This window comes from Dendrobium catenatum, unplaced genomic scaffold (genome assembly GCF_001605985.2).
Source record: "Dendrobium catenatum unplaced genomic scaffold, ASM160598v2 fragScaff_scaffold_1089, whole genome shotgun sequence".
Taxonomy (NCBI): domain Eukaryota; kingdom Viridiplantae; phylum Streptophyta; class Magnoliopsida; order Asparagales; family Orchidaceae; genus Dendrobium; species Dendrobium catenatum.
In genome coordinates, this window is record NW_021319551.1 from 845,885 (window position 1) to 873,633 (window position 27,749).

A 27,749-nucleotide genomic window follows, 5' to 3' on the forward strand; every position below is an offset into this window, starting at 1 on the left:
CATGAAATTTCAACTAAGTAGCATTAAGCACTCGTCTAATGAGATAGTATGCATAGTTATTACAATCCATATCTTAAGAAGTCGAAATAATATCATCAACTCGTCTAAACAAAGTAGCATTAACTGGTCTAATGAGATAGCTTCCATAGTAACGTTATTACAATCCATATCTTAAGAAGTCCACATAATAGCATCAACGGTCATTTTATTGCAAAATAACCCAATACATTGAGAGAGAGAGAGAGAGAGAGAGAGAGAGAGAGAGAGAGAGAGAGAGCCTAACCATGGTAAACGTTGGACCAAAAGGACCAAAAATATATCCCTAGGGAACCCACTGGTTACATTAATGATGGGGAAAAACCAATTCTCCCAAATGATATATAGGAGAACGCCTGGATTACCATTCCAGGAGTCCTCTCATGCAAGGAAGATCTTATGAAAACCTATCCTCATACGCAGCTAAAACTGCCATATGCATGGTGCATGTATACAAAACAACAAAGGGGAAGACAAAAACAAAAAAATTAAAATGAATAAAATGATTGTACAGTAACATTCTTACCTTTCCCTAGGTAAGGTTAGGATGACCAAAATGTCATGTAAGGATTGGTAATGACTTACCACAATTGATAAAGTCATGTGGGGTCAACCAAGCACTTCCACTAGCTAGCTAAGCTAAAGTTAGTTAGGTCAAATGGTAGGGCTAACCCTTGCCCTATAGAAGAACCTTAGTGTCCTTGCAAGCATGCATGCAAAAGACGTGCACACTATGTATAAATGTCGTACATTTGCTACATAAAGAAAGCTTAAAGATTGTTACAAGAGAATCCCTTTCTCTTGGTTCATGATGAACATTTAGCACCCCAATTAAGTTGGGTTGAGAAGCATTAAGCTATCAAAATCTCTAAAACCTCAAGTCCTTCCCAATTTAAATGATTGGTTTCATCTGAAGGATGGACAAAGAGAAGAAAATACTGAAAGAGATGGGAAAGGAGAGAAAATAGATGAAGATTTAACCATGGTTAGGCCAAGGGTTGTTGGCTGCTACCGTTGCAGTGGAGAATGGAGTAGGGACAACTAGCTTGTAGTGTTTCGCTGTTGGAGTTGGTAGAGATGGCAGAGGGAGAGCAAATGCCATGCCTGTGTAAAAAGATAAACACACTGTTATATACATTAAGTTTGGGTTGAAGGATATGTGTAGTGAACCACATGAAAATGAACTATTAATTTACTTGATTAATGAAGGCAGGAGAAACAAATCGATTTTAAGAGAACAAACTGGCCTGAAATTTGTGGAGTAAAGCTTGGTGCGAAAGACAATGGGGTAGATATTCCATATTGCTCAAGTGCAAATTCTGTAACTCCTGCTGTCGAGCTAATGACTGAGTGGCGGATTAGCTGTGGGTATTGTACGCCATGGCTTGTCTCCCCATTCACGAACTGGAGATATGGATAGAAAGAATTATTTGTTCCATTTACCATTCCATTAGTAATATCAGTGCCTTCATATATTGGATACTGAGTAGCCACATCCCCATAGCAATATGTCTGTCATTTTCCAAAAAAAAAAAAAAATGAAGAAAGAATTTCTTGTGAGCAATGAGTTTCATAAATAGACAAACTTACTTAAATGATGTTGTAATGAACTTGTCCACATGGAATGTTCTTGAAGTTAGCAAATGCTATTGAGAAAATAAATAAAGAAATGCATGTACTTACACAACTTATTTTGATATGTTGGTTGGGAGCTTAAGCTACCAACTAATAGGTATTGGGTTCGAGTCTTGTATATGCAATGTGTGTGTGAATCTGCCTTAATTGGCCTAAATGTCCCAAAAAATGCTTGTACTTACTATGGATTCTACTTGTTATGACCATGTACATTCCCTCTGCAAAACAAGTACATTCCCAAAAAGAAGTACATTCATGATCACGATCGCTGCTCATGTGTCTTATCATGAATTATAAATTTTCTTTTAACCACGAGCTTAATTGCATACTCAATTTGAATGAGGTTTTCTTATTCAATCAAATTTTAGCCGACTTTGCTTATTTGCACGATAATTAGTTTAAAGGCTTTGAAAAAATTAAATTTAACATAAAGCTAGCTTGGTCGTTCATAGTTCATGTATATATATATATATATACATATTTTTCATCAAAATATTTCAAAATCCATAATTATTTATCCTAACAAAAAAATCATATATGCCTAAGTTATAATTGTTCCCGCACTTTAATTCCTCAAAAGTAACTGTTCCAACTCTTTTTTATAAAAATGATTGAAAACCTATTGACACAGCTCAATTGCTTTAGGTGAGGTCACGCAATAATTTCTCATCACAATCTCCCATTTCACACACTGACTAGTGCTAAGTATACAGCTCATATCTTGATCTGTTGGTTGGAAGCTTTAGCTACCAACCCAAAAGTCTTGGATTCAACGCTTCCATATGTGATGTGTGTGTGAGTTTGTCTTTAATTAGCTCAAAAGATAAAACAAATAATGAAATGCCTTTACTTGTTTCGGGGATGTACTTGTTTTGTTGTAGGGCTGTACTCCTTGGGGAATCTAGTTGTTATGAACGTAATTTATAAAATAGTTGCAATGAACTTGTCCACATGGGGAAGTAAACCATGCAGTGAAACAAACAAGAAATAGAAAATTGTAATCGAATGAAAGAACAGTTGGATTTATTAATGTGGAAAAACCCGAAATCGGTAAAAAAAACTATGGAGCCACACCACTCTAAGAAATTTACCATGAAAGTTTGGGAGAAATAATACAAATATCTCTTCTCTCTCACTCTCACCTTGTCACTCTTAACTCTTTCATCATTCTCATACTATAATAACAAAGAGAAAAACATTAAAACTACCAAGGGACGCAACCTTTCATGAAAAATGAAAAAGAAAACTGCCCAACCAACCTCACAACACCACAACGTTAGGTTTCAAGTGCACGACACTCCACTCTCTGTTTCCAAATCTACTTGGCCAGGCCTCAAAATCGACATCTGGAGCACCACAATGTTTTTCTCTCTGTCACTTGCATAAGTCATAGCACCTCAGTGTTTTGCTCTCTGCCGCTTGCATGAGTCTTAGCATCGCAACAATATAAAGTTGTACGAAAAAAAAATTTCAGGTGCAAATGACTTAATCCCAAGAAGGAGGAGGACCCCAAGCGAGCTCGACCAACGGAATTGAGGTTCGAGACATAAATATAACTTAATTGATCGACATAATCAGATTCCACACAAAACTAACATTTCTATTTTACAATATACTACCTTACGTAAATAGGTATTGTATTTAATGGCTACTCTTTGTAATTGAAAATGACTGATGAGTAGTAAAGATCACAGTCACGCTTTATTTGAATGTTTCAAATTTTTTAGGATAAATGATATCAAAAGGATTTGTGGCTTTAATTGCTCTTCTTTGCCTATTAAGTATTTAGTTACCCCATCGCGAAGCTGTTTTCAGATCCTTGTGCCATAGCTGTTGGCATTATATGGTTGATGTGGTGTGGTTTGGGTATTCTCTTTTTTGGCGGTGGATTTTTTGGGTGTTATATGGTATTCTTGATCTAATTTTGTTCTTCAAGTTTATTGGCAGGTACTCTTAATTACAAGTGGAGCAAAATTTGGAGAAAGGTACGTTATTTTTCTCTTTGTTTGGTCATTTTTCTTTATAGTAGATTTTTTGGCAGGAGAACGGAGCTGAAAGCATTCAAGATTATTTGGATTCTCCTTTTTTGGGTGCTATTGCTGAATAGCCCGACTTTATTAATTTCTTTTTGTAATCGTAGTGTAAGGATCCGCCGGCTCGTAGGACTTTTATTTTCTTTTTGGATTGTAGCTCTTTTGAGCAATAGAGAGCTGGTGGAACCTTTTAAGGACTTTGTAACCGTTGTTTTAAATTAACACGTAAGCCCCATGAGCGGGTTTTAACCAAAAAAAAAAAAAGTATTTAGTTACCCCTATTTTTAAAGGTAGAAAAAGATTTCAAATTTTTGAGGATGTTTTCACATTTTTCAAAGGAAGATTTCTAACTAGACCTCTAATTTCCTCTCTTTTGGTGGTAGACTCGTACTTATTAAAAATGTTTTAAACTCAGATTCCTATTTTTATTTTTCATACTCTTCACCCTAATTCTTCTATTTATCTTAGATTGGAGAGATTGATTAATAAGTTTTTTTGAGGTTCTAAGAATTATAGTTCTTGCATATATTGGGCTTCTTGGAATAAAATGTTTGGGGTTTTAAATGAAGGGAGATTAGGTTGCAAAAATATTTTGGATATTGTTCGGACCTTTTTTCATAAATTATGGTTCTCTTTTAGAGCTAAAATCAGTTTATGGGCTCAATTTATGAATGTTAAGTATTGCAAAGAGGTGCATCCTATCTTGTGTAATTACAAAATATCTGATTCATTGGTGTGGAAAAGGTTTGCAGCATTAGTTGGGAAGCTAAGCAATTTATCCATTGGGGTTAGGCAAAGACGATATCTTCTTCTGGTAAGATAATATGTTAGGTAATGGCTCTATTGATAGCATGCTCAATACTCATACTATGCATAATACTAAGGTTCATTACTACATTAATAATGGGATTTGAAATGTTAATAAACTTAGGGAGATTATCCCTTGTGAGTTTATGAATCTTATCTTGAGCATTGCTTTACAATTACAAGGAAATGATCGCATTTTATTTAATAGTTCTTTGACTAGTTTTTTTAAACTTAAAAATGCGTGGGATTCGCTTAGAGTTAAGTATGACAGTTCTCTGATTTATGCATCTATTTGGCACAACAATATTCCCTTATCTTACTCTATTCTTGATTGGAGATGTATTAAAGGTTTTCTTACAGTGGACACTTTACTGAGGAATAAAGGTTTTAGTTTTCCTTCTAAATGTCAATGCTGCTTTAATATTGAGAATATTAATCATGTGTTTGTTTATGGTAGCATTGCTAAGAAAGTTTGGAGGTATTTTGTTGCTAGTGTTAACAAAGTTATTATTGCTCGTTTTAGTAATATTATGTCTATTTTAGGTGATTGGATGACTAATTCTAAATGTCATATTTATAATTTATTGCCCATCCTCATTATGTGTTTCATTTGGAAGGCTCGTAATGATGTTAAGCACAATGAGATTAAAATGGATGCCAATAGTATTATTGCTAATGTGAATAACAAAATATTACAGCTTTTTTCGGCTAATCTCATCTCGGGTAAGCATTTCAAGAACTGTGAGAATTTGGCTTCGAAATTTGGCATATCATTCACTTTTGAAGCATTGGTTAATTCTGAAAGGATTGTCATGTGGTTAAAACCTTTGCCTCCTTTTCTTAAACTTAATACTTATGGTTCTATGGGTATTTCTGCTGCGGGTATGGATGGTATTATTCATAACAATTATGGTGATGTTATTGTGACTTATGTGCGCCCCTTACATCCTTGTAAAGTTATTTTTGCTGAGCTTATGGGTTTATCTCGGGGTCTGGAGATTTGCCAGAATAAAGGTATTGCTATTGTTGCAATTGAGGTGGATACTTTACTGTTAATTCAAATCATTAAGAATGAGTATGTGGGAAATCCACAATTTTTCTATCTTATTAGAAGAATTAGACTTGCTCTTTCTAATCTCAATTATACTATTAATCATGTTTTTCGGTAAGGTAATGCTTGTGTAGACTGGGTGGCCAAATTTGGCTGTCAACTTGAAGCTAATATGGAGTTTGGGAGCGCTAATTTACCTCTTCTCTTAAGAGGTTTGATTAAGTTGGATAAAATTGATTTACTTTATATTAGATTTGTTTGATGGTTGTTCTGTTATAAAGTTGTACGAAAGAAAATTTCAGGTGCAAATGACTTAATCACAAGCAGGAGGAGGACCCCAAGCGAGCACGATCAACGGAATTGAGGTTCGAGACATAAATATAACTTAATTGATCGATATAATTAGATTCCACACAAAACTAACATTTCTAGGTTACAATATACAACCTTACGTAAATAGGCATTGTATTTAATGGCTACTCTTTGTAATTGAAAATGACTGATTCTGAATGTTTCAAATTTTTGAGGATAAATGATATCAAAAGGATTTGTGGCTTTAATTGCTCTTCTTTGCCTATTAAGTATTTGGTTACCCCTATTTTAAAAGGTAGAAAAAGATTTCAAATTTTTTAGGATGTTTTCACATTTTTTCAAAGGAAGATTTCTAACTGGACCTCTAATTTCCTCTCTTTTGGTGGTAGACTCATGCTTATTAAAAATGTTTTAAACTCGATTCCTATTTTTATTTTTCATACTCTTCACCCTACTTCTTCTATTTATCTTAGATTGGAGAGATTGATTCATAAGTTTTTTTTTAGGTTCTAAGAATAATAGTTCTTGCATATATTGGGCTTCTTGGAATAAAATGTGTGGGGTTTTAAATGAAGAGGGATTAGGTTGCAAAAATATTTTGGATATTGTTCGGACCTTTTTTCATAAATTATGTCTCTCTTTTAGTGCTAAAATCATTTTATGGGCTCAATTTATGAATGTTAAGTATTGCAAAGAGTTGCATCCTATCTTGTGTAATTACAAAAGATCTGATTCATTGGTGTGGAAAATGTTTGCAACATTAGTTGGGAAGTTGAGCAATTTATCCATTGGGGTTGGGCAAAGGCGATATCTTTTCTGGCAAGATAATATGTTAGGTAATGGCTCTATTGATTGCATGCTCAATACTCATACTATGCATAATACTAAGGTTCATTACTACATTGATAATGGGATTTGAAATGTTAATAAACTTAAGGAGATTATCCCTTGTGAGTTTATGAATCTTATCTTGAGCATTCCTTTACAATTACAAGACAACAATCACATTTTATTTAATAGTTCTTTGACTGGTTTCTTTAAACTTAAAAATGTGTGGGATTCGATTAGAGTTAAGTATGACAATTCTCTGATTTATGCAGCTATTTGGCACAACAATATTCCCTTATCTTACTCTATTCCTGCTTGGAGATGTATTAAAGGTTTTCTTCCAGTGGACACTTTACTGAGGAATAAAGGTTTTAGTTTTCCTTCTAAATGTCAATGCTACTTTAATATTGAGAATATTAATCATGTGTTTGTTTATGGTAGCATTACTAAGAAAGTTTGGAGGTATTTTGTTGCTAGTGTTAACAAAGTTAGTATTGCTCATTTTAGTAATATTCTGTCTATTTTAGGTGATTGGATGACTAATTCTAAAGGTCATATTTATAATTTATTTCCCATCCTTATTATGTGCTTCATTTGGAAGGCTCGTAATGATGCTAAGCACAATGAGATTAAAATGGATCCCAATAGTATTATTACTAATGTGAATAACAAAATATTACAGCTTTTTTCGGCTAATCTCATCTCAGGTAAGCATTTCAAGAACTGCAAGAATTTGGCTTTGAAATTTGGCATATCTTTCACTTTTGAAGCGTTGGTTAATTCTGAAAAGATTGTCAGGTGGTTAAAACCTTTGCCTCCTTTTCTTAAACTTAATACTGATGGTTCTGTTGGTATTTCTACTGCGGGTATGGATCGTATTATTCGTAACAATTATGGTGATGTTATTGTGGCTTATGCTGGCCCCTTACATCCTTGTAAAGTTATTTTTGCTGAGCTTATGGGTTTATCTCGGGGTCTGGAGATTTGCTAGAATAGAGGTATTGTTAATGTTGCGTTTGAGGTGGATGCTTTACTGTTAATTCAAATCATTAAGAATGAGTATGTGGGAAATCCACAATTTTTCTATCTTATTAGAAGAATTAGACTGCCTCTTTCTACTCTCAATTATACTATTAATCATGTTTTTTCGGGAAGGTAATGCTTGTGTAGACTGGCTGGCCAAATTTGATTGTCAACTTGAAGCTAATATAGAGTTTGGGAGCGCTAATTTATCTCTTCTCTTAAGAGGTTTGATTAAGTTGGATAAAATTGGTTTACCTTATATTAGATTTGTTTGATGGCTGTTATGTTTTCTCTTTTATGCTTTGGCCGTGTTGCTATTTTGCTATATTGGTTTTGTATTTGTTTTTGTTGGAGTTCCAAGTTTAGGTTGCTGGGGTATCAGCTTATGTCCTTGTTGGTTGAATCATTTATATCTATGTTTGGTTTGGTCTCCTTTTGCTGGATGAGCAGATGTTATAGCTTTGGTTATGTTCTTAAGTGGTTGATTATGTCCTTCTTCTTGCATTATAGGTAGATGTTGTTATTTTTGCTAGTTTGATGATTACTATGGTGGCGGCTCAGGTTGTGACTTGCTTTCTTGTGTGGCTTAATTACTGGAGTTTATTGATCATTGTTGCTTTTTCCGTCAAGCTGTTTCATTTCCTGGGTGGTGCTTCTAATTTTCCAGAATGCTTCTCTTGCTATCAGGATGTTATTTTATTTGCTTTTTGCCAAGTTTTTAGTTGGGGTTTAAAGTTATTTGTGGTTTTTATAGTTGAAAGCTACAATCTGATTAATCATGTCTGGGACAGATTGCTTAATTATGTATTGTATTGGTATTGTTTTTCATCAAACTTTTTTATGTTTATCTTAGCTACTAATTCGGGAATTTGTCTTCTAGTATGTTGCTTTTGGATTGGATCTTTGTTTTTTTGCAGGTCTATTTTGGCTTCAAAGTTGTTTTTTTTTGTAGAAAGACTGTGCTGAATGTTACATCTTGGATCTTTCTTTTTTCGGTGCTATCTTCACGCTGCCTTACATTGTATCTAGGTAATTTTGTATTGTGGATTAGTAGGAGATAATCAGCTCTTAGGTTTTATTTTGATTTAAATTTTGTAGCTCTTTTGAGCATTAGCGAGCTAAATGTCCCCATAAGGACTTGTAATTTTGAATTATATTAATGCGTAGGCCCCTCCATGGGTTTCCCCTAAAAAAAAGGACAGGATACTGATCGAGAGGAGAAGAATATGTGGATCCTTTTCATCAAGAAGATCGCAAGGATGAAGAGATGCTACAACAATATGGTAGGATGCTCGAAGGTCTTCCTCATATTTTGAAATCAAGGTAGGCATCCTTGATTTTTAAGGTAACACGTTGTTAATGAAGAGAATTTGCAAAATAACCTTTTGGGAAAAAATGGAGAAAGGGTGCACTGTCACCAAGATATATTTATCAAGCTCCGTAACTACAGTAAGAGGAGCTTTCCATTGAAGAATATGCTGTTGAGTTAAAGCATATCATATTGAAATATGATTTGACTGAACTTGAATATCATTTTTTTGGAGTGTTGCCGCCAACTATTATGAATGTGGTCTAGTTGTAGCAATATTGAACTCGACAAGATGTGACTAAATTGTCTCTCAAAGTTGAGAAGCTACAACGTCAACTTAGAAGCAATCCGCTAAGTATGCATGCAAGTAACAATAATAAAATTTGATGCTCATTTCTCAACATTTTTAGAGTATTCTACAGATAATAGAGTCTTGTATAATGGAGAAGATTCAAGGATATTTGCAATAAATATAGAATACTCTAGAGAAGTGTAGGTAGAAGGATCTAGGATATTAATTAGATTCTATAATTGCTATATTCTAAAAATCTCTATATTAAATTTTTCATACTTATAAATAACTAATGGCATGATGTTATAAGTCAAGCTAAAAACTACCTAGTAAAAATTTAGTAATAAAATTCATCTATTATGCTATCCAAAATCACAATAACCCATTGCTTGCATATTTATATTTTTTTTCAAAATATTCCCAACATTTGGTATCAGAGCTTCACTTGATTACTTATTTGGCGTTGTAGAAATCTTGTTTAAAATCCAATGGAAAACTCTATTCGCTTTACCGTCCCACTCCAATCTTCAATGGAGAAAGCTATGATTTTTGGTCTATCAAAATGAAGACATGTTTTCACTCCCAAAATTTGTGAAAGATCAATGAACAAGGATTCAATACTCCATAAGATATGATGTCTCTTTCGACAAATCAAAGGAAAGTGCTTGAAGCATTATTTTCTTTATAACAATCAATGATAGATGACATCTTTCCAAGAATCATGGGCGTAATGACTGCTAAATAGGCATGGGATACATTGTAGGAGGAGTTTCCAGGAACTAAAAAGGTAAGCGCAATCAAGCTGTAGAATCTAAAATGAGATTTGAGAAATATGGAATCAGTATCTTATTCACATGATATGTATATCACATTCTTAGTATGTCACATGCTCAATATTAGTACAATGAATCAATAATAATAACAGTAGTAGGGAATTAATAGTAGTATCAAATAATATCGATGTCCATATAGGTAATAGTATAAGTACAACATCGTTAGTAAAATTGGTGGTAATAATAGTAAAGCATTATGGTAATAGTAAATATGTACAGTAACTGTAAATTAATATAATATTAGTAAAGCTATATAGTTATAATGAATATATAACATGCACTTTTGTGGCACACTTAAATAAGTAAGAAGTCTTAGTTATCACAATATTTTTCTATAGTTAGTAATCAATAATTAGTAACCATTAGCTAAATAAATAGAGTCATCACTATTTGCCCGTCAGTACAATAATAACTCTTTATAACTCTCAATCATTGTATCATTGTATCACGTGAACTAGTAGAGGATAACACCCAATCATAATATTTAAAGAAAATCCCGTCAGCCCATTATCCTGTATAGGTCAATCAATCTTCAACTAATGGATTAACTAATCTTTACTTATTTTTTACATACATGACAATAAAAGTAATAACAACTAACTATTACCCAATTACATATACATTTTCATTCTTTGCTTAAATAAAAATGCTTAATTTATATATAATATAAATAATATAAAATCCAATACTTTTATTTTTCCCAATGAAATTCATTAATGTTGCAGTCAAAATATTCAAAATAATTAATATGATAACATCAAAAAATTGTGAGGTAAAGTTTAATAAAGAAAAAAAATTGTGTGTTGTTTTGTTTTCTCTGTTCTGTTACTTTTATATTCCTGTAACTGGCTCTGTTATGAGTTTTATGGAAGCTTATTTTTCTACTTGGAGTTGCTGGAGGTGTTGCTGGAATGGTTATCAGGGGGTTTGGAGTTTGGGGTACTGGTGGGGCTTGTCTTTTTTTGGCATGTTCTGTTTTTTTCTGCATTTGTATTGGCAGCCTGGTAGGGGGTGTAAGCTTGCATGTTCGTATTTTTTTATCTGGAGTGGTATTTTATATGCTGGGATGAGTAATGTTGGCAAAAAGTTTGCCTTACTGTATGAGCTGTTGGGCTCCCTTTGGTTTTCTGGTAAAGCTGGGAGGTTGGATTGGTTGAGAAGGTTGCTGAATTATTTGATTGAGTTGATTAATTCTGTGGTGCTGATATTATTATTGAAGATCTTTTGCAGGTGCTTGACCGGAGGAACTTGCGCTTGGTATAAGGTTTGGATTTTGTTTTTTGTTCCTTTTTTTGTGCAATTTTTTGTCAAATTTTGCAGGAGAGCAGAGCTGAAAGGTTTTAAGATTCTTTGGCTTCTCCTTTTTTGGGTGCTGTTGCTTCACAGCCCGCAGTTAGATTTGAATTATTTTTGTAACAGTAGAAAGAGGATCCTCCTGCTCATAGCTTTTTTGGTTTTCTTTTATTTTGTAGCTCGTTGGAGCATTAGAGAGCTAGAGGAACCTCCTAAGGACTTTGTAACCGCTTATTTATATCAACGCGTAGGCCCCTTTGTGGGTTTCAACTAAAAAAAAAAGAAAAAAAAATCAATAAAATTAATTTGAGGAGAACTTAATAGTCAAAATCAAAATCTTTAAAAATAGAGATATGATCAGAATCATCTATTTTGAATTGAATAATTTTTGTAAAAGATACAAAATGATCTAGAGATAAAAAATTCAAATTTCTCTTTCTCTCTCCTCCTTCACTAAAAATAAAAACAATTATAATTGCTTACAAGTACTGAAAAAAATAATGTGTTTTAGGCCTAATGATGCAACACTCTAAGGATTAACATCGATGCACTCTAATTTAAATAGAAATTCAGATGTTTTATTTTCAGTTATTTTAAAATTTTTGAGTTGTTATAATCTACTAACCTTAAAAAAATATCATCCCCAGCATTTCTCTTAAGGATTTAGGTATAAAATGATATAAAATAAATCTATATGATCAAAATTAAAATCGAATCAAAATAAATCATGAATCAAAACCCATCAAACTCAATCAATTACTATCATACACTCATATAATTCATTCAATTGCACGTGATTAGCTTATGCAATCAATTATGGGTGTAAGGCACCTTAATCTATCTAATTTACTAAACTCACAATCAATTCTTATAATTATGGTAATAATTCAATTCTTATAGCACTATGCTCGGATATTAATTATCACACCCAAAAATCTAATTTTGAATAATTCTTTCTTTTATTTTAATTATATAATAATTAGAGTTATCTAATTTCATCTATAATAATAAATAATAGAAATAAATTCTATAATTTAAAATATCAATACACATATATTTATTGACTAAAAAATAAATCATTTATAATACTTAAGAATTATATAATCACAATATATCATTTCATTCTTTAGTATAGAAGAGTAACTAAAATAAAAAGAAATAAAATCAGAGGAATTTTGATCAATCTCATTGTCCTGAATCTCTTCCCTGACCTAAAATCATTTAGATTATATATAATGAGCTAAAAAACCTAACAAATTATAAAAAATCCTATAATTGTATTCAAAATATGGTATAAAAGTAGCATGCATTTCATTAGTCAATTCATAATAATAACAGCCATATGATTAAGAATCAGTACATAAATAATAAAACTCAATGTAGTAGCAGTATATTCTATAAATAGTAAAATAGTATGGTATAAAAGTCAATAAAATTGTACAGTGTAAAAACTAGTAAACCAGTATGGATGTCAAATCGATAAAATAGTCATCATATCAATACTATCAATCAATAAAAAAATCATATAAAGTGATAAAATCAAAGCAATGATAAAGACTGACAGAATCATATCAATGAAGTGATACCTTATAATGATGTATACATGCTATCTAGTTATTATGTATTAGTATCTTAATCACATATATGCTCAATATATCATGTGATTAGTATATCACATGCTCATCATTAGTACAATTAATAAATAACAATAATAATAACAGTAAATTAGTGGTAGTTTCAAATAGTATCTATTTTCATATCAGTAATAATATCAATATAATATCATTAGTAAAATTGGTGGTAGCAACAATAAAGCAATGTATTAATATTAAATATATATAATGACAATAAATCAATATAGTATCAGTAAAGCCGTATAATAATAATGAATCTATAAGATGCATTTTGGTGGTCACACTTAAATAAGTAAGAAGTCATGGTTACCATGGTATTTCTCAATAGTTGACAATCAATAATTAGTAATTGATGGCTTAATAAATAGAGTCATCACTCTTTGTCCATCGTCATAATAATAACTCCTTATAAGTCCTAATCGTTGTATTATTTTATTATATAAATTAGTAGAGGATAACATAAAATCACATTATTTAAAGGAAAGTCCATTGACCGACCATATTGTACAGGTCAATCAATCTTCAACTAAAGGGTCAACCAGTTTTTACTTGTCTTTTACAAACATTATAATAAAAGTAATAGCAACTAGCTATTATCCAATCACATATATATTTCTATTCTCAATGATTGTATTAACAATATACTTAAATAAAAATATTCAATTTCTATGCAGTGTAAATCATACAAAATCCAATAACTTCTATTTGATTTAGTAAAATTTATAAATATTATAGTCAAAATATTCAGGATAATTAATATAATAACATATAAAAATTTGTGCGATAAAAGTTCAATGAAGATAAAAAAAAAATTAGTAAAATCAGTTTTAAGGATAAGTTAGTGGTCAAAATCAAAATCTTTGAAAATAAATATAGGATTAGAATCACCTACTTTGATTTTAACAATTTTTTTGTAAAAGCAATAAAATGATCTAGAGACCAAGAATTTAAATTTCTCTTTCTCTCTTCTCTTTCACTAAAAAATAATTATAATTATTTATAAGTTCTAAAAAAATAATGTGCTCTAGGCCAAACGCCATAATGCTTAAATGATTAATGTCGATGTGCTCTAATTCAAATAAAAATTCAAATTTTTATTTTCAATTATTTTCAAAAAATTTGGGTTGCTATACCAAGAGCCTGGTATAACCTAATCGACAACTACTTTCTAGAGTAAGGTCTCTAGAGAAGTGTGAGCCAACACTCAAGGTATAAACAATACACTCATTCTCTCTATATATGTGGATGATCTAATCTATGTAGGAAATAATGAGAGGATGATCGAGAATTTTAAGGAAGATATGATGAGGACATTGAAGATGTCTAATTTATATATGATGCATTATTTTCTTAGAAGAGAAGTAAGTTAGAAAGAAGCTAGGATCCTCATCACACAAAAGAAGTATACAAAAAGTTTGTTAAAGAAATTTAAGATGAATGGTTGCAAGATAGTAGCCACTCCACTAGAAAACAAAATACTCATGAAAGAAGATAATGCACCAAAAGTAGAGAATACAATATATCAAAGTCTCATTAGAAGTATGCTTTATCTAACAGCTACAAGACTAGATATCATATGTGCAACAAGTTTACACTCAAGATTCCTACAAAGTCCAAGCCAAATTCGCCAAGGTACAGCTAAAAGATTCCTTAGATATTTGGAAGCAATAAAGAACTATAACATCTGGTATGAATCTACTATGAAGTCAAATTTATTAGGATATACTAATAGTGATTGGGAAGGATCACTACATGATATAAAGAGAACACCAGGATATGCATTCACACTATGCTTTGGACAATTTTCTTGGCCATCAAAAAGTAAGAAACAGTCATACAATTATCGACTGAAGCCGAATATACTGAAGCAGAAATGATTATAAGTCAAGATATATCATTAAAAAATATATTTAAAGACATGGGTGAAGCATAAGAAAAAGATATAGAAATCTATTGTGATAACAAATCATCTATTACAATGGTAAAAAATCCTATGTTTCATGGAAGAACCAAATATATTGGCATCAAATATCACTTTATCAGAGAAGCTGAGATCACCTAGGAGATTAAACTTTAGCACTACATGACTAAAGAAAAATTAGCATACATATTCATAAAAGCACTTCCAAGAGGACATGATTGGAGTTATCAAAATTCAGGTTAAGGATGAGTGATAAAACTTGATGCACATTTCTAGAGTATTCTACAAATAATAGAATAGTGTCTAATGAGGAAGATTCTGGGATATTTGTAATAAATATAGAAGACTCTAGAGAAGTGCTGGTAAAATATTCTAGAAAATAGAAAATTTGTAATAAACATTGAAGATTCTAGCGAAGTGTATTTAGACTCTATAATTGTTATGTTATAGAATTTTATAGATTTAATTTTCATACCTCTAAATAGGTAATGTCATAGTCAAGCTGAAAACTACTCAACAAAAGTTTAGTAAAAAATTCTTCATCTACTCTCATCCAAAACTCAATAATACATTGCTTGTATATCTACCTTTTTTCTTCCAAAATACTTCCAACAAATAATATTCCAGCCAAAATTACCTCTCTAAGAAGTCCATTTTTAATTATGAAAATGTAGTGATCACATTCTGACGTTGGGAGACTGTGAGTCAATGATCAACTTGAAAGCTAGCAAATCCATCTGCTTGGAAGTATTTTAAATTCCATGATTTCAGCCACATTTTCAAATTGTCCATATCGACATATTATTCCCTTCATTAAAGAGACATCTCATAAGGAAATGGAAGAGAAGGCTGAGGAAATCGAAGGCAACAACAACAAAAAAAATTCTTCACATTGACGATGGCAAATTATTTGTTATTTGATAGGCCTTGAGCAACAAACATGGAAAAGTGCATGCATGGTTATGCCATAATATCTTCCACACTCTACACACTTTTTAAGGAGATATATACAAGCTTATTTTATACGGGGAAGTTGTGAAAATATGTCATTGAAAGAAATGGATGAGAAACTAGGCCTTTCCACATGATAGCACCCACATTCCTATAAGTTATTTTGGTTAAGGAAAGTAAATGAAATTAGCGTATCAAAATGTTACTCGGTTCATTTTTCTATTGAAGGACATTTTCAATAATGAGTATAGTGTGATGTCATTCCAACAAACATAACATCTCTTATTGGGAAGGCCATGGTAGTATGCATGATAGATTCAAGGGCACTAATTCCATTGTCAAAGAGGAGGGATAAAAGTTTTACTAATGTACTTAAAGGAGGAGGATGCTAAGGTAATAGAGAAGGATTTGGTTCTATTCTAGTCAATTTTCTTATGTGTCCTGAGTGAAGCGACTGAAGGGCATATGTTGATTATTTTGGGATAAAATTGAGAGACTTCATAGATTCCACAAGCTATTGTTCTGCTCATGCAATATTAATTCTTAAATGCCCTCACTGAAAAAATTCTAGTTGAACTACATTCAATACAAGATGGGCAACACAACATTCATCTTATTATGTGATATGCCATTTTACATTAACCTACAAATCATATGCACTTAAAGTAACATGATTAACTATAAAAGTAAGTCGATGAGTTGACTATGAGGGATTGGTAAAGCAAGTGCAAGTCCTGTTGGTATCCTCGCCTTTCTTATGCTGAAGGAAGATTATTTAGGTCATATGTGTATCGATAGTTAGGTCCATGAACAAAAAAATAATTAAGAACATATTTTCATTCCACATATAGAAAACTTACTAGATCAATTGCACTGATCTTCTATATTTGCCAAATTTACTTAAGTATTGGATACAATCAAATCCAAATGCTACCCATAAATGAAAGGAAGAAAAAATTTGAGATGCTTGATGGGTTGTACGATTGGACAATTTTGTCATTGGGGTGGGACATCTTATGCATTAACTAACTACATGATCCTTACACATTAGAAATTTTGACATTTTCTAGGAAAATTTGTGGTAGTGTGTAACTCGATACATATTGGTATACAGTCATGCTTTAAATGATAAGAGCCAACACTTTGCTTATAATGTTAACTTTTTATAGTATTTCCTTTCCTGAAATTAAGATGGGCCCAGCTCGGTTGAAGCCATATGAGAATGTTTGATTCCATATATATTCTTTCACAGACTTTTGGACAGTCAACTAATTTGTTTCCTTCTATAGCACATTCATTAACAAGTTTAGTTCCATCATTTTACAATTGATGAAACTCCTCAAGGCTACTCAATTTCACTAGACCAAAACAACTTGGTCTAGTTTGAAGCAACAAGTTATATAACTACCACTTTATTGGTCCTACCCCATTTCTAATCGGGTCTTTGAGGTGGAGTATGATGCTTCCAATGTGGGCATCACTATAATATTGAGTCAATGAGTCCATAACAAAATCTTCTTTAGTGAGAAACACAAAGAAAACTAGAAGAAAATATTCCAACTATGACATGCAAGAATTTTGCTTCATTGTTTAGGCTCTCATTCGTTAGAGTTTTAATTTGTTAGCTAATGAATTTGTTTTATTTCCAAATCATGAAATGATCAAATATCTTCATTGGAAAAATAAATTAAAGAGGAGGCACACAACGTAGGTTGAGTTCCTATTTCTTTTCATTATATCTTGAAACATAAGTTAGGAAGTATTAACAAAGCAGTGGATGCCCTAAATTGATGACACCTCTTGGTAATTACTTTCAATAGAAAGTAGATGGTTCTAATGTGTTGAAGAAGATGTACATTAGTAGCACTGACTTCTAACATGTTTGGCATAAATGCTAATTAGGAGCTCGTTACCTTTACCATGTGGAGAATGACTACATTTTCATTAGCAATAGGCTAAACATTATGCATTGCTCAGCTAGTAAAGAAATTCTCTTTGAATGCCAAGAAAGAGGAATGGTTGGCCATTTAAGATAGGAAAAAATAACATTCTTTTGCATAGGAGAAGGTTTTCTTAGCAACTATTGATAAGAGGTGTGAATCATTATATCATGCAATGCCGAATTTGCCAACTAGTTATGACTCGAGGATAAAAAATGGGGCTATTTATACCCCTTCCATTGTTGAAAACTCTATGAGTTGATAAGTTAAGTGATAAATCCTATTAAATTTTGTGAAACTGTTTGGTAATATAACCCATGATTTAAGATGGTTAGTTCATTTAAAAAATTAAATCTATTACATTTTGAATTTAATTTAGAAGTTAAGTACGAGTTACTTATTAATTTTAATTTAAATTACCATTAATAAATTATAATAATGAATAATATAATTAGAAATTAGATTAATTATCAAATAATTTAACTAAAAAATTAATTATAAATTGTAATATTAATTATCAAATTGCTTATTAAAGTGTTAATTTAATAAGTATTTGAAAACTAATTAATTATTTAATCATTTTTATAAATAACTAATTATTTAACTAATAGTCCCATCAATAATTTAATTAATTATTTAGGTGTTATTAATTAGTTTTAATTATTAATTATAATATTAATTATTACACTATATGAAAGTTAGGTTTTTGTGGCGGAACAATTCACTGCAAAACAAGCTAAATCCAACACAAAATTTGTTTGTTGGCGGATATACGATGGAATAAATTTTGATGGTAAAAGTCTCATCGCAAAGTATTTTTGACGAAATGAATTCGTCTCAAATATTTTGAAGAGGATTTACGACAAATTTGATTTCGTGAAAACAATGCCATCATTTTAGTTACCAGTACAAATTTCATTGCAAATTATAGTAGATTTATAGTGAAAAGTCTGCCACAATTTGTGGCAAAAATATCATCGTAAATTGTGGTGAAAAAACCGCCATAAATCCTTCGTAATTTGCAACAGATTGTTCCGTCATAAAAAATGATACACGGTCATCATTTATGTTCTAATTACAAAATATTTGCCGCAAATTTGCCAAAAATTTGTAGCATTAATTAAAAAAAAATTAGCTTCTACAATCAGTTATTGAGCTTTTCAATAATAACAATCTAAGTAGTTTAAACGCAGTAATTAATAATACTAATATTTTAACAAATAATACTAAAATAAATATAAGAAATATTTTTTTTTGTATAATTATCAACCAATTGCTTAAATAGACAACTACATTTCAGTTGTTCTACAATTATTTCAACACTATTAACGTCAATATAGTTCTTATACATAAAAAAAGTAAAATGCATTCAAGAAACAATACACAAATAATCTAAGTGGAAACTGTATCCTCACTCTCCTACTCGGCTGATGCAGGCGCAAGGTGATTTTCATGAATTCGCTCTCTTAAACTCTGAAGCTCTACCAATATCTGAATGTTGATGTTTTCTTATGATTTTTGGATATTTTTTAGCTCTTTTGTCAAGTTAGCCATATGTTGGCTATACAAACTCTCTTAGCTATTTTTATAGTAGTTGGAGGCAGAAGAGAACTGTTCCTTATACATGTAAGCATGTGAGCCTAATCAATAAACTCATCCATTCTACATTCCGCCTATCACACTAGCGGGAAAAATGGCTATTACCGGCGGTTCCAACCGGCGGTTTATGGACCGCCGGTGTTACCGGCGGTATAGCCGGCGGTTAAACCGCCGTCAAGTTTCCTACGCGATTTTTTCCGGCGGTCAAAAAACCCTGTCAAGCCGCCGGTAAGGCAAAAAACCGCCGGTTAATATAGAGTAACCGCCGGAAAAAACCGCCGGATTTCGACGTTTTTCCTGTAGTGTCACTTGTGACCAAATGAGATAGTTAGAAATATTTGTTGAACCTTGAAGGATCTCCAACATTATACCCCTCTCCAAGTGTTGCTTGGCTCTCTCGAAGTCGTGTACACTCATCCTATAAAATATAACATAAGATTAACCATTGTATAATAATCATATAAAATATTTCTTTAAGTATTGTAATCTTATATACTTATATATGCCCTTGTCGCTCACTCATCCATCCATTGATGTCCCTCCTGACGCTTATGAGTGTGATTGTACAACTCAACTATAGTGGACTCTCTAGCAAGCATCTTTTCTGTAATATACTTAGATTAGCATCAATAACCAAAGGAATTATTAAAACATGCTAAAATTGTTACGACGAAGGGAGCTACCTAGACCTCCGACATTAGAAGCTTAATAAGTAACCCGTACTTAACACCTAAATTAAATTCAAAATATATTTTTAGATATGTATGCTAATGTAAGTATGTTATAGGAGGATCTGTTTGAAAGTTCGTTAGGGAAGTTAAGTCCTTATGAACTAGCCCAAGCTAATCAAGAGGGGGGGTGAATTTATATTTTTAAAAAAAATTCACTCAAAAATAAAAGCTCAACCAAATCAAAATTCACCACAAAGAAATTTAACGTGCGAAAATTAAATATGAAAAACGTAGTAGTAAAGAACACAGAAATTTATAGTGGTTCGATCAACTCGACCTATGTCCACTCCCCATAGACGCCCTCCGAGTTTGCACTAAACTTAGTAACTCTCCTTTTGCTCCACAGCAAGGTAGAGAAGCATGTATAAAACCTCCTTTCCACCAACACCGGTGAGATAGAGAACCCAACTCTTTTTGGTTCCTCCTAAAGCAGGTAGAGAACGTTGATCGATTGCTAAAGTGGACCTCTCTCGAACCTCCAAGAATAAGGGATGATGATCGGAGAAGACGACTTGGATTCTTGCTTGGAGCAACCTTTGTGAAACCCCTCACAAACTCCCACTCACAAGATCCTCTCTCTCTCTCCCTTTCTCTCCCTCTGCTCAAAGCTCTCTCAAGTCAAGACAATAGAAAAATATAATCTCTTGGATAAAATAAGAGGTCTTATATAAAAGAGCTTAAGAATACCTCTTAATTACAACAAACCGACTTTATCTTCTAGGATAATATAAAGTCCTGTGCGATCAGTACAAATTAAACTCAATCAGTCAGGATGATTTGGGATGATCAGAAGATTTTTATTTATTTAGTCCAGGCCGATAGGATATCATCCTATACGATTAGTACAAGTCGTTAAATATCATCCAGACAATCACATTGAATGGATGTTTGGACGATGAATTAAAAAATAGCTTGATCGTCCAGGACGATCTCACGATTGTCTCGGATGATTAGTTCAAATCTATGAAAATTATTCAGAGTATCATCCTGAATAGTAGTTGGCTGATGTTTGGTCATCCAAAGACAACTAAGATTTGTGAATTGATCGTCCCAATCGATCCTGAGATCGTCTAAGACGATATGATCGAGCAATCAAATCTTAATTATTTGTTTTAATTACCAGAATAATTTAAACATAATTATGTTGCATCGTCCAGGACGATGTCTAAAAAAAATAATACCTAAATAGATTTGCTAGCTGATTCTTTCTAATTTGAGTCTATGGTCCTGACCGATATAAATATTGTCTAGGACGATGAGCTTAATGATGGCTGCCTTAACCAAGATGCACTAATTAGGATTTCTATTTTTAACTGATCATCTAGGCCGATTGTGGATCATCATGGATGATGTGACTAAAAATAGAAAACTCTAAAAACAGTCAGAAATTTTCCCTTATGTATGTGTGTGCAAGGTTACTTAGCATCAGGAATCACATCGTTTACATTAGATTCAAGAAAGAAAAAAATTTATAAACTGACTCAGACCTAGTCCACCCAATCTTGAGCTAGTTCAAATTGCAGTTTGATCTTGTGGACCTGAAATGTTAGTATGCAAGACAGTCATAGAGAAGTAGAAATATTTGCTATCATCAAAATTATATTTTTTGAAAAATAGATTCGTAACACTATTTGATAAAGAATCCACTGCAATTTAGTTGCATAGTTACACTCACAAGTGCTATAAGGACTAGCAGTGGGTGGACGAACGACCGACGAAGGCATATATAAGTATATAAGTTTAAAATATTTAGATAAATATTTTAAGTGACTATTATACGATGATTAATCTTATGTTATATTTTATAAAATGAGTATACACGACTTTGAGAGAGCCAAACTGTAGTTAGGGAGGGATCCCCTAAAGGTTCCACATATATTTCTGACTACTATACTTGGTCGCAAGTGGTAGGAGGAATGCAGAAGAAACAAGTTTATGGATTAGGCTTACAAGCCTACGTGTATGAGGAAAAGTCTTCTTTTTCCTCTAACTACTATACAAATAGGCAGAAGAGTTTATATAGACAACATGTGACTAACTTGACATCAGAGCTAGAAATTATCTAAAAATCACAAGCGGTCATCATTATTTAATATTGGACGAGCTTTAGAGTTTAAGAGAGCAAATAGGTGGAAATCACCTTGCGCCTACATCGGTCAAGCAAAATAGTGAGGATGCAGATTCCATTTAGATTGTATGTGTAGGGGTTCTTGATGCATTTTATCTTTTTTTATGTATAAGAACTAGGCTTACGTTAACAGTGTTGTAATAATTGTAAAACAATTGAAATATAATTATTTATTTGAGCAGTTGGTTTGTGGTTATATAAAAGTGTATTTTTATGTTTATTTTAGAATTGTTTGTTGAAATATTAACATTATTAATTATTATTTTTAAACTGCCTTGATTGTTATTATTAAAAAGCTTAATAACTGATTGTAGCTTCTATTTTTTTATTAATGCTACAGGTTTTTTATGAATTTATGACGAAAATTTCACCGCAAACATAAAAATGATGATCGTTTATCTTATTTTGTGACGAAACAGTTTGTCGCAAATTGCGATAGATTTGTGGTGGTATTTTCGCCACAATTTATGGCGACATTTCTTTCATAAATTGTGGTCGAGTAGCTAAAACGAAGTTGTCTTTTTCTCGAAATCAATTCCATCGTAAATTCGCCATAAATCAGGTGCAAAATATTTGCGATGAGATTCATTCCGTTGCAAATACTTTTGCGACGCCATATTTATCGTCGGTATTTATTTCGTCGGAAATTAGCCTCAAACCAAAATTTGTGATGGATTTAGTTTGTTTTGCTACGAATTTTTCGCCAAAAAAACTTGACTTTGTTGTAGTGCATGTATCATTTCACCATGTGTTGTAGATGAATAATTCGACAAAAGAATTATTATTAAACAGTTGAATAAATTTTATATAAGTTACTCATAGAATTTTGTATGAGTAAGTGCTTAGTATCTCTCATTTTGCATTGATTTTTTACATAACCTCATGATATATACATATATTAAATCATCATATAAGTTATGCACAACATTTCCAGCATATTCTAAAGGTGTAAAGCACCGGTACAAAATTCTACAAAGAAGTCCTTATGGAAATTTATTCCCAGAAATTCGCTGAAGGTATCTATCCTCTTTGAGAACTAGTTCAGAACATGCATGTAACGTACTTTTCAACTACAACATAGCTTTATTATTATGTTAGACAATTTCTTCTTATCATAATGTACTAAGAATAATATTAAGTATTGCATAGATGAGGATGCTTAGGTCGATGAGTGGCTTAATTTTTAGAGACATGATACAAAATGAACATATATGTGAAAAGATTGGAGTAGCGCCAATGGAAGATGAGATTAGAGAGAGTCACATTAGATGGTTTGGTCACATAAAATGACGACCTTCCGATGATCGATCTAGTTAGGAGAGTAGACATATTAGATTTTGGCTTATGTTAAGAAAGGTAGAAGTAACCTAAAAAAAATTTAGTTGGAAAATATTAGAAATGATCTCTCTTTGTTAGATTAAAATGAGAATCTGACTCTTAACATGACATAATAAAAAAAAAATTATGTAGCTGATCCCACATAGTGAGACAAATGTTTAATATTGTCGTTGTTGTATGTAAGAAATAATTGCTAATAATCATCTTGATAGTTAGCATATAAAATGAAATGAAATTAAATATATATAATACACCTTCGGCTAATTAAGATACTCCATTATCCCATATATAAGACTGATATGAGTAAGATTTTGAGGATTCCAGTGGCTTATAATGAAAAACAAAGGATGGTGGAGTCCACTCACCACTTCGATACTTCTTACACCTCCATCAAAAGATGCTTTTTGGGAGGTTATTAATTTGGTGTTTTTTTGCTTCGTACTGGAAACTCTTGTCTTTTCTCTTAATATATTTATCCTCCATATATAGAGTCCCAGCTAAAGTTGCTAAATAAATGCGGCACATGTGCTTCTTCGTACAATATGCAAAGCTGATAATGAAATACATCAGTGCTATATGATTGATTCCATGCTTGAAGCTTCATGGAAGGTTACAAATGCAACAGCATGAAAAATAAACCAGAAATGTCTCCTTTCTATATATGAATCAATCTATCATTTGTACTGCATGCATGCCAATACAGATATGCAAACAAGATACAGTAAGAAATGTACTCACCGTAGGGTAAGGATAGTCCGGAGCGTATGGAGAGTAGCTGGAAAAATTTATTAAAAAAAAAAAGAAACCTTAATGCTGAGTGTAAACAATATAGAAGATCAGAAAAAAAGAAAAAATATAACACATAAAATACTAGAAATAGATTAGGGGAAGAGGGTAGAGACGATAGGATAGTGATTGAGTGGTTGTAGAGCTTAATTAATCTCTCTATCTTAAGTTCGGAAGCATATAACTGACAAGTAATAAAATTATATTTTGTGTGATCATCACTCTATATTTAGAAAAAAAAAAGGTAAGAGGATAAAGGTGCATGTTATCCTATCCTCTAAGATATGCCTCATGCCTCGGTTAGGCAAGCACATGCATGACAGCTTTTTTACAGAAAGCAAAAGAAAAGAGCCATTTTAAAACTGGAGAAGAAGCTCATTTTGGGATTAATTATTCTATCTGGACGTCAACGATGAATGTCGTCCGCAGATTAATCAAAATGCGTCACGTCACTCATTCGCTGTGTACCGCCGCTCGGTACCACTGACGTGGCTGCACCTGATTCGTCTCCAGACATAGAACTGCATCCAGCCTCCACACAGAATAATTTCTCCCATTTTGACTACCAATTAATAGATCTTGAGTTCGAGTTGCATATATAATGTGTGTTAATTTACCTAAACTAGCTTAAATGTCCCAAAAATGGAAAAGACTACGCATCATCCACGTTGTATCATATAATCATGCATGCATAAAATATATATATATACCATCGTAACCTATCTTCATGAACGCACATACATGTGTATACAGTCTATGTGCAGAGAGAGAGAGAGAGAGAGGGCTTAAAACTTAAGTAGAAAGAGAGAGAGAGAGAGAGCTGAACATCCAGAGAGAGAGAGAGAGAGAGAGGGGGGGGGGCTTAAAACTTAAGTACCTGTATACATGATAGGGAACAGCATGATGGATGGCATAATGAGGGAAGGCCACAAGAGGAGGGAAAGCGTTTGTCATCCCACCTTGCATGTCCCCTTGGAAAGATTTCATAAGCTTAAAGCTGTTGGCTCCAACTGTAAACAAAAAGCCATAAAATTATAATTATGAGAAATAGTTTTCTTAAGATTAATTAAATTACTAGATTTTCTTAAAAATATTTTGTTATCAAAGCTGATGGCCAATATCCTATTTTTTTAATAATGAGTATAAACAAAATGGGATCATATATTTAGGTCTAACAAACTAATAAACAAATTAATGTTTATATCAGATTTTCTTCTTTTTGCGTTAAAGTTTTTTCCAAAAAATAAAAAGAGGTCTGTGATGGTCTCTCAGCGCAGCCGTACTAAACAAATAAAAGAACTGGTGAAGCACAGGCCCAGCAGAAAGGACATCAAACTGTACGAACAAAACTTAATGAAAGAAATTCATTTCCGTGAGGAATGATGGATCGCCGTTCATCACATTATGTTGCTACATTTGATGTGCAATGAACGGCGATGCTTCATTCCCAACATAATGAAGTCCTTGTAGGCTTCTTGCCTAGAGATGCGAATGTCCTTTGTATAACAAGAACTGTTTTCTAGATAACTGCTACGCTACTTTGACTTGACTTTTTCTCCAAGGATAAGATTTGATGTTATTCACAGTTCAATTTATAATCCTAAAAAACATTTTGATGCATTGAATTAAAAATCATAAAAAAAGATTGAAGTTAATGACAAAGCCTTAAATAATGTATTTGTTGTCATTTATTTATGATTTTATGTGCATTGTGAATTATTTTGATGTACTGTGAGTACTGCATTACTCTATGTATGTTACAGTGTAGTTACCATGTTGAGGGGTTGTTGGCCAGGATCTTTTGATCCCTAGAGAAGCAATATTGCAATTAGTCCTCCTTCCATCGATCACAGGCGAAGGATCAGCACAAGCTCTTGTAGCTGCCTCGGGCTCGCTAAAGGTAACCTGAGATGTGGTAATCTCTCACAACAATTTACTGAATATATATAATAATCATGTAATATAATATCAAAGTGATTTATTTCAATATTTTGAATCAACAAATTATGAATAAAGATATATAGGAGTAGAAAATGATTTAAATGTATAATGTTGAAGAACTTACGTTTATATGATTGGCTCAAACTTAAGAAATATGAAAAGATTCAAAATAGATAGAAAGATGTCAATAGTTAGAAAAAAACATAAGTATAATTAAGTAAGAAAACAAAAAGTTATGCAAATAAATAACAACAAATCACTACATGAAGAACAAGTTCAATCAAGGTTTAGATCTGTGTTCTATTTTGCAGTAGCAATTTATGGATTTTCATATGCCATCTACATATATAAAGCCATTTTTTTTCATTTCTTAATTTCTCCAGCAAAAGGTCAAACTGATAGTTCAGAAGTAGAGAATAGATTGAAGAAGGAAGAGAGAGAGAGAGAGAGGAGAGAGAGAGAGAGAGAGAGAGAGAGAGAGCTCACAAATCCATAGCCTTTGGATCTACCAGTGGTCTTTTCAGAGATGATCACAGCCTCTAAGATCTCTCCAAACTGCTCAAAGTATTGCTTCATGGTATCCTTGTGAGTCTCCCAAGCAAGTCCACCAACGAACACTTTAGTATAGGTGGTGTCACCAAACTGTTGCCCAGCCAAATTGGGTGTCATCTTCGACCTCTGTCTCCTTCTCAACTGATCAGATCGATCCTAATTATCTTCCTTCCTCTTCTGATTTTTTTTTCTCTCTCTCTTTCTTTCACCTTCTGTCTTACCACTTGATTGAAGCTTAAGAGAGGGGAGACGATCGGTTTTATCAGGTCTAGGGGTTGAGAAGGTTCTGAGAGAGAGAGAGAGAGAGAAAGAGAGAGAACCAAAGGTTGAAAGGGAAAGGCCACTGGCTGGAGGATTTAATAGTGAATACAATTAGCAATATCTTTTACATCTACATTGTCAACTTTTTGCTGTATTTATGCAATAAACAGAATTCTTTATTGAATATTAAGATATTATAAAAATATTAATAAAAAATAACACTAAATATAATTTAACGACTTTAATCAGTATATTGACTAAAAAGATTTTTTTTTTGGGACATATTGACTAAAACGTTAAAACACCTCTGCCACTGTTATGGGGACTTGCAATTCTTTCATGGATGAGGGAATCAGATTCTGTGTGCCTACATGTTAACGTGTTCCATAGCTGAGCAGAACATAAAGTGATATTCCACTATCCCGTGTCAGCTGCTTGTGCAGAAATCTGCCGACGGCTTTGGCAGAGAGCGTTCTCTATTATTACCTTTATGCTTTCTGTTATCTTTACATATA

At 32.4% G+C, this 27,749-nt stretch overlaps 1 protein-coding gene across 1 annotated transcript; it reads right to left on the reverse strand.

Moving 5' to 3' along the window:
• On the reverse strand, nt 1-27,268 carry LOC110098292 (RNA-binding protein 38). The gene is made up of 6 exons (XM_020825068.2): nt 26,908-27,268; nt 26,253-26,385; nt 25,358-25,490; nt 24,433-24,469; nt 1,284-1,548; nt 1-1,140 (listed from the first exon to the last, which is right to left on the reverse strand). Exons 1-6 carry the CDS (start codon nt 27,088-27,090, stop codon nt 1,013-1,015), a joined length of 879 nt encoding a protein of 292 aa, XP_020680727.1. The 5' UTR covers nt 27,091-27,268; the 3' UTR covers nt 1-1,012.
• Between the last annotated feature and the right edge of the window lie 481 nt (nt 27,269-27,749).

Excerpts from the sequence above, each read along its gene's own strand:
- LOC110098292 (XM_020825068.2), bottom strand. The coding sequence starts at position 27,090 with ATGACACCCAATTTGGCTGGGCAACAGTTTGGTGACACCACCTATACT. Across the intron at positions 26,386-26,907 it reads GATCCAAAGGCTATGGATTT|GTTACCTTTAGCGAGCCCGA; the intron begins GTGAGCTCTCTC and ends ACCACATCTCAG. Across the intron at positions 1,549-24,432 it reads CGGACTATCCTTACCCTACG|ACATATTGCTATGGGGATGT; the intron begins GTGAGTACATTT and ends GGAAAATGACAG.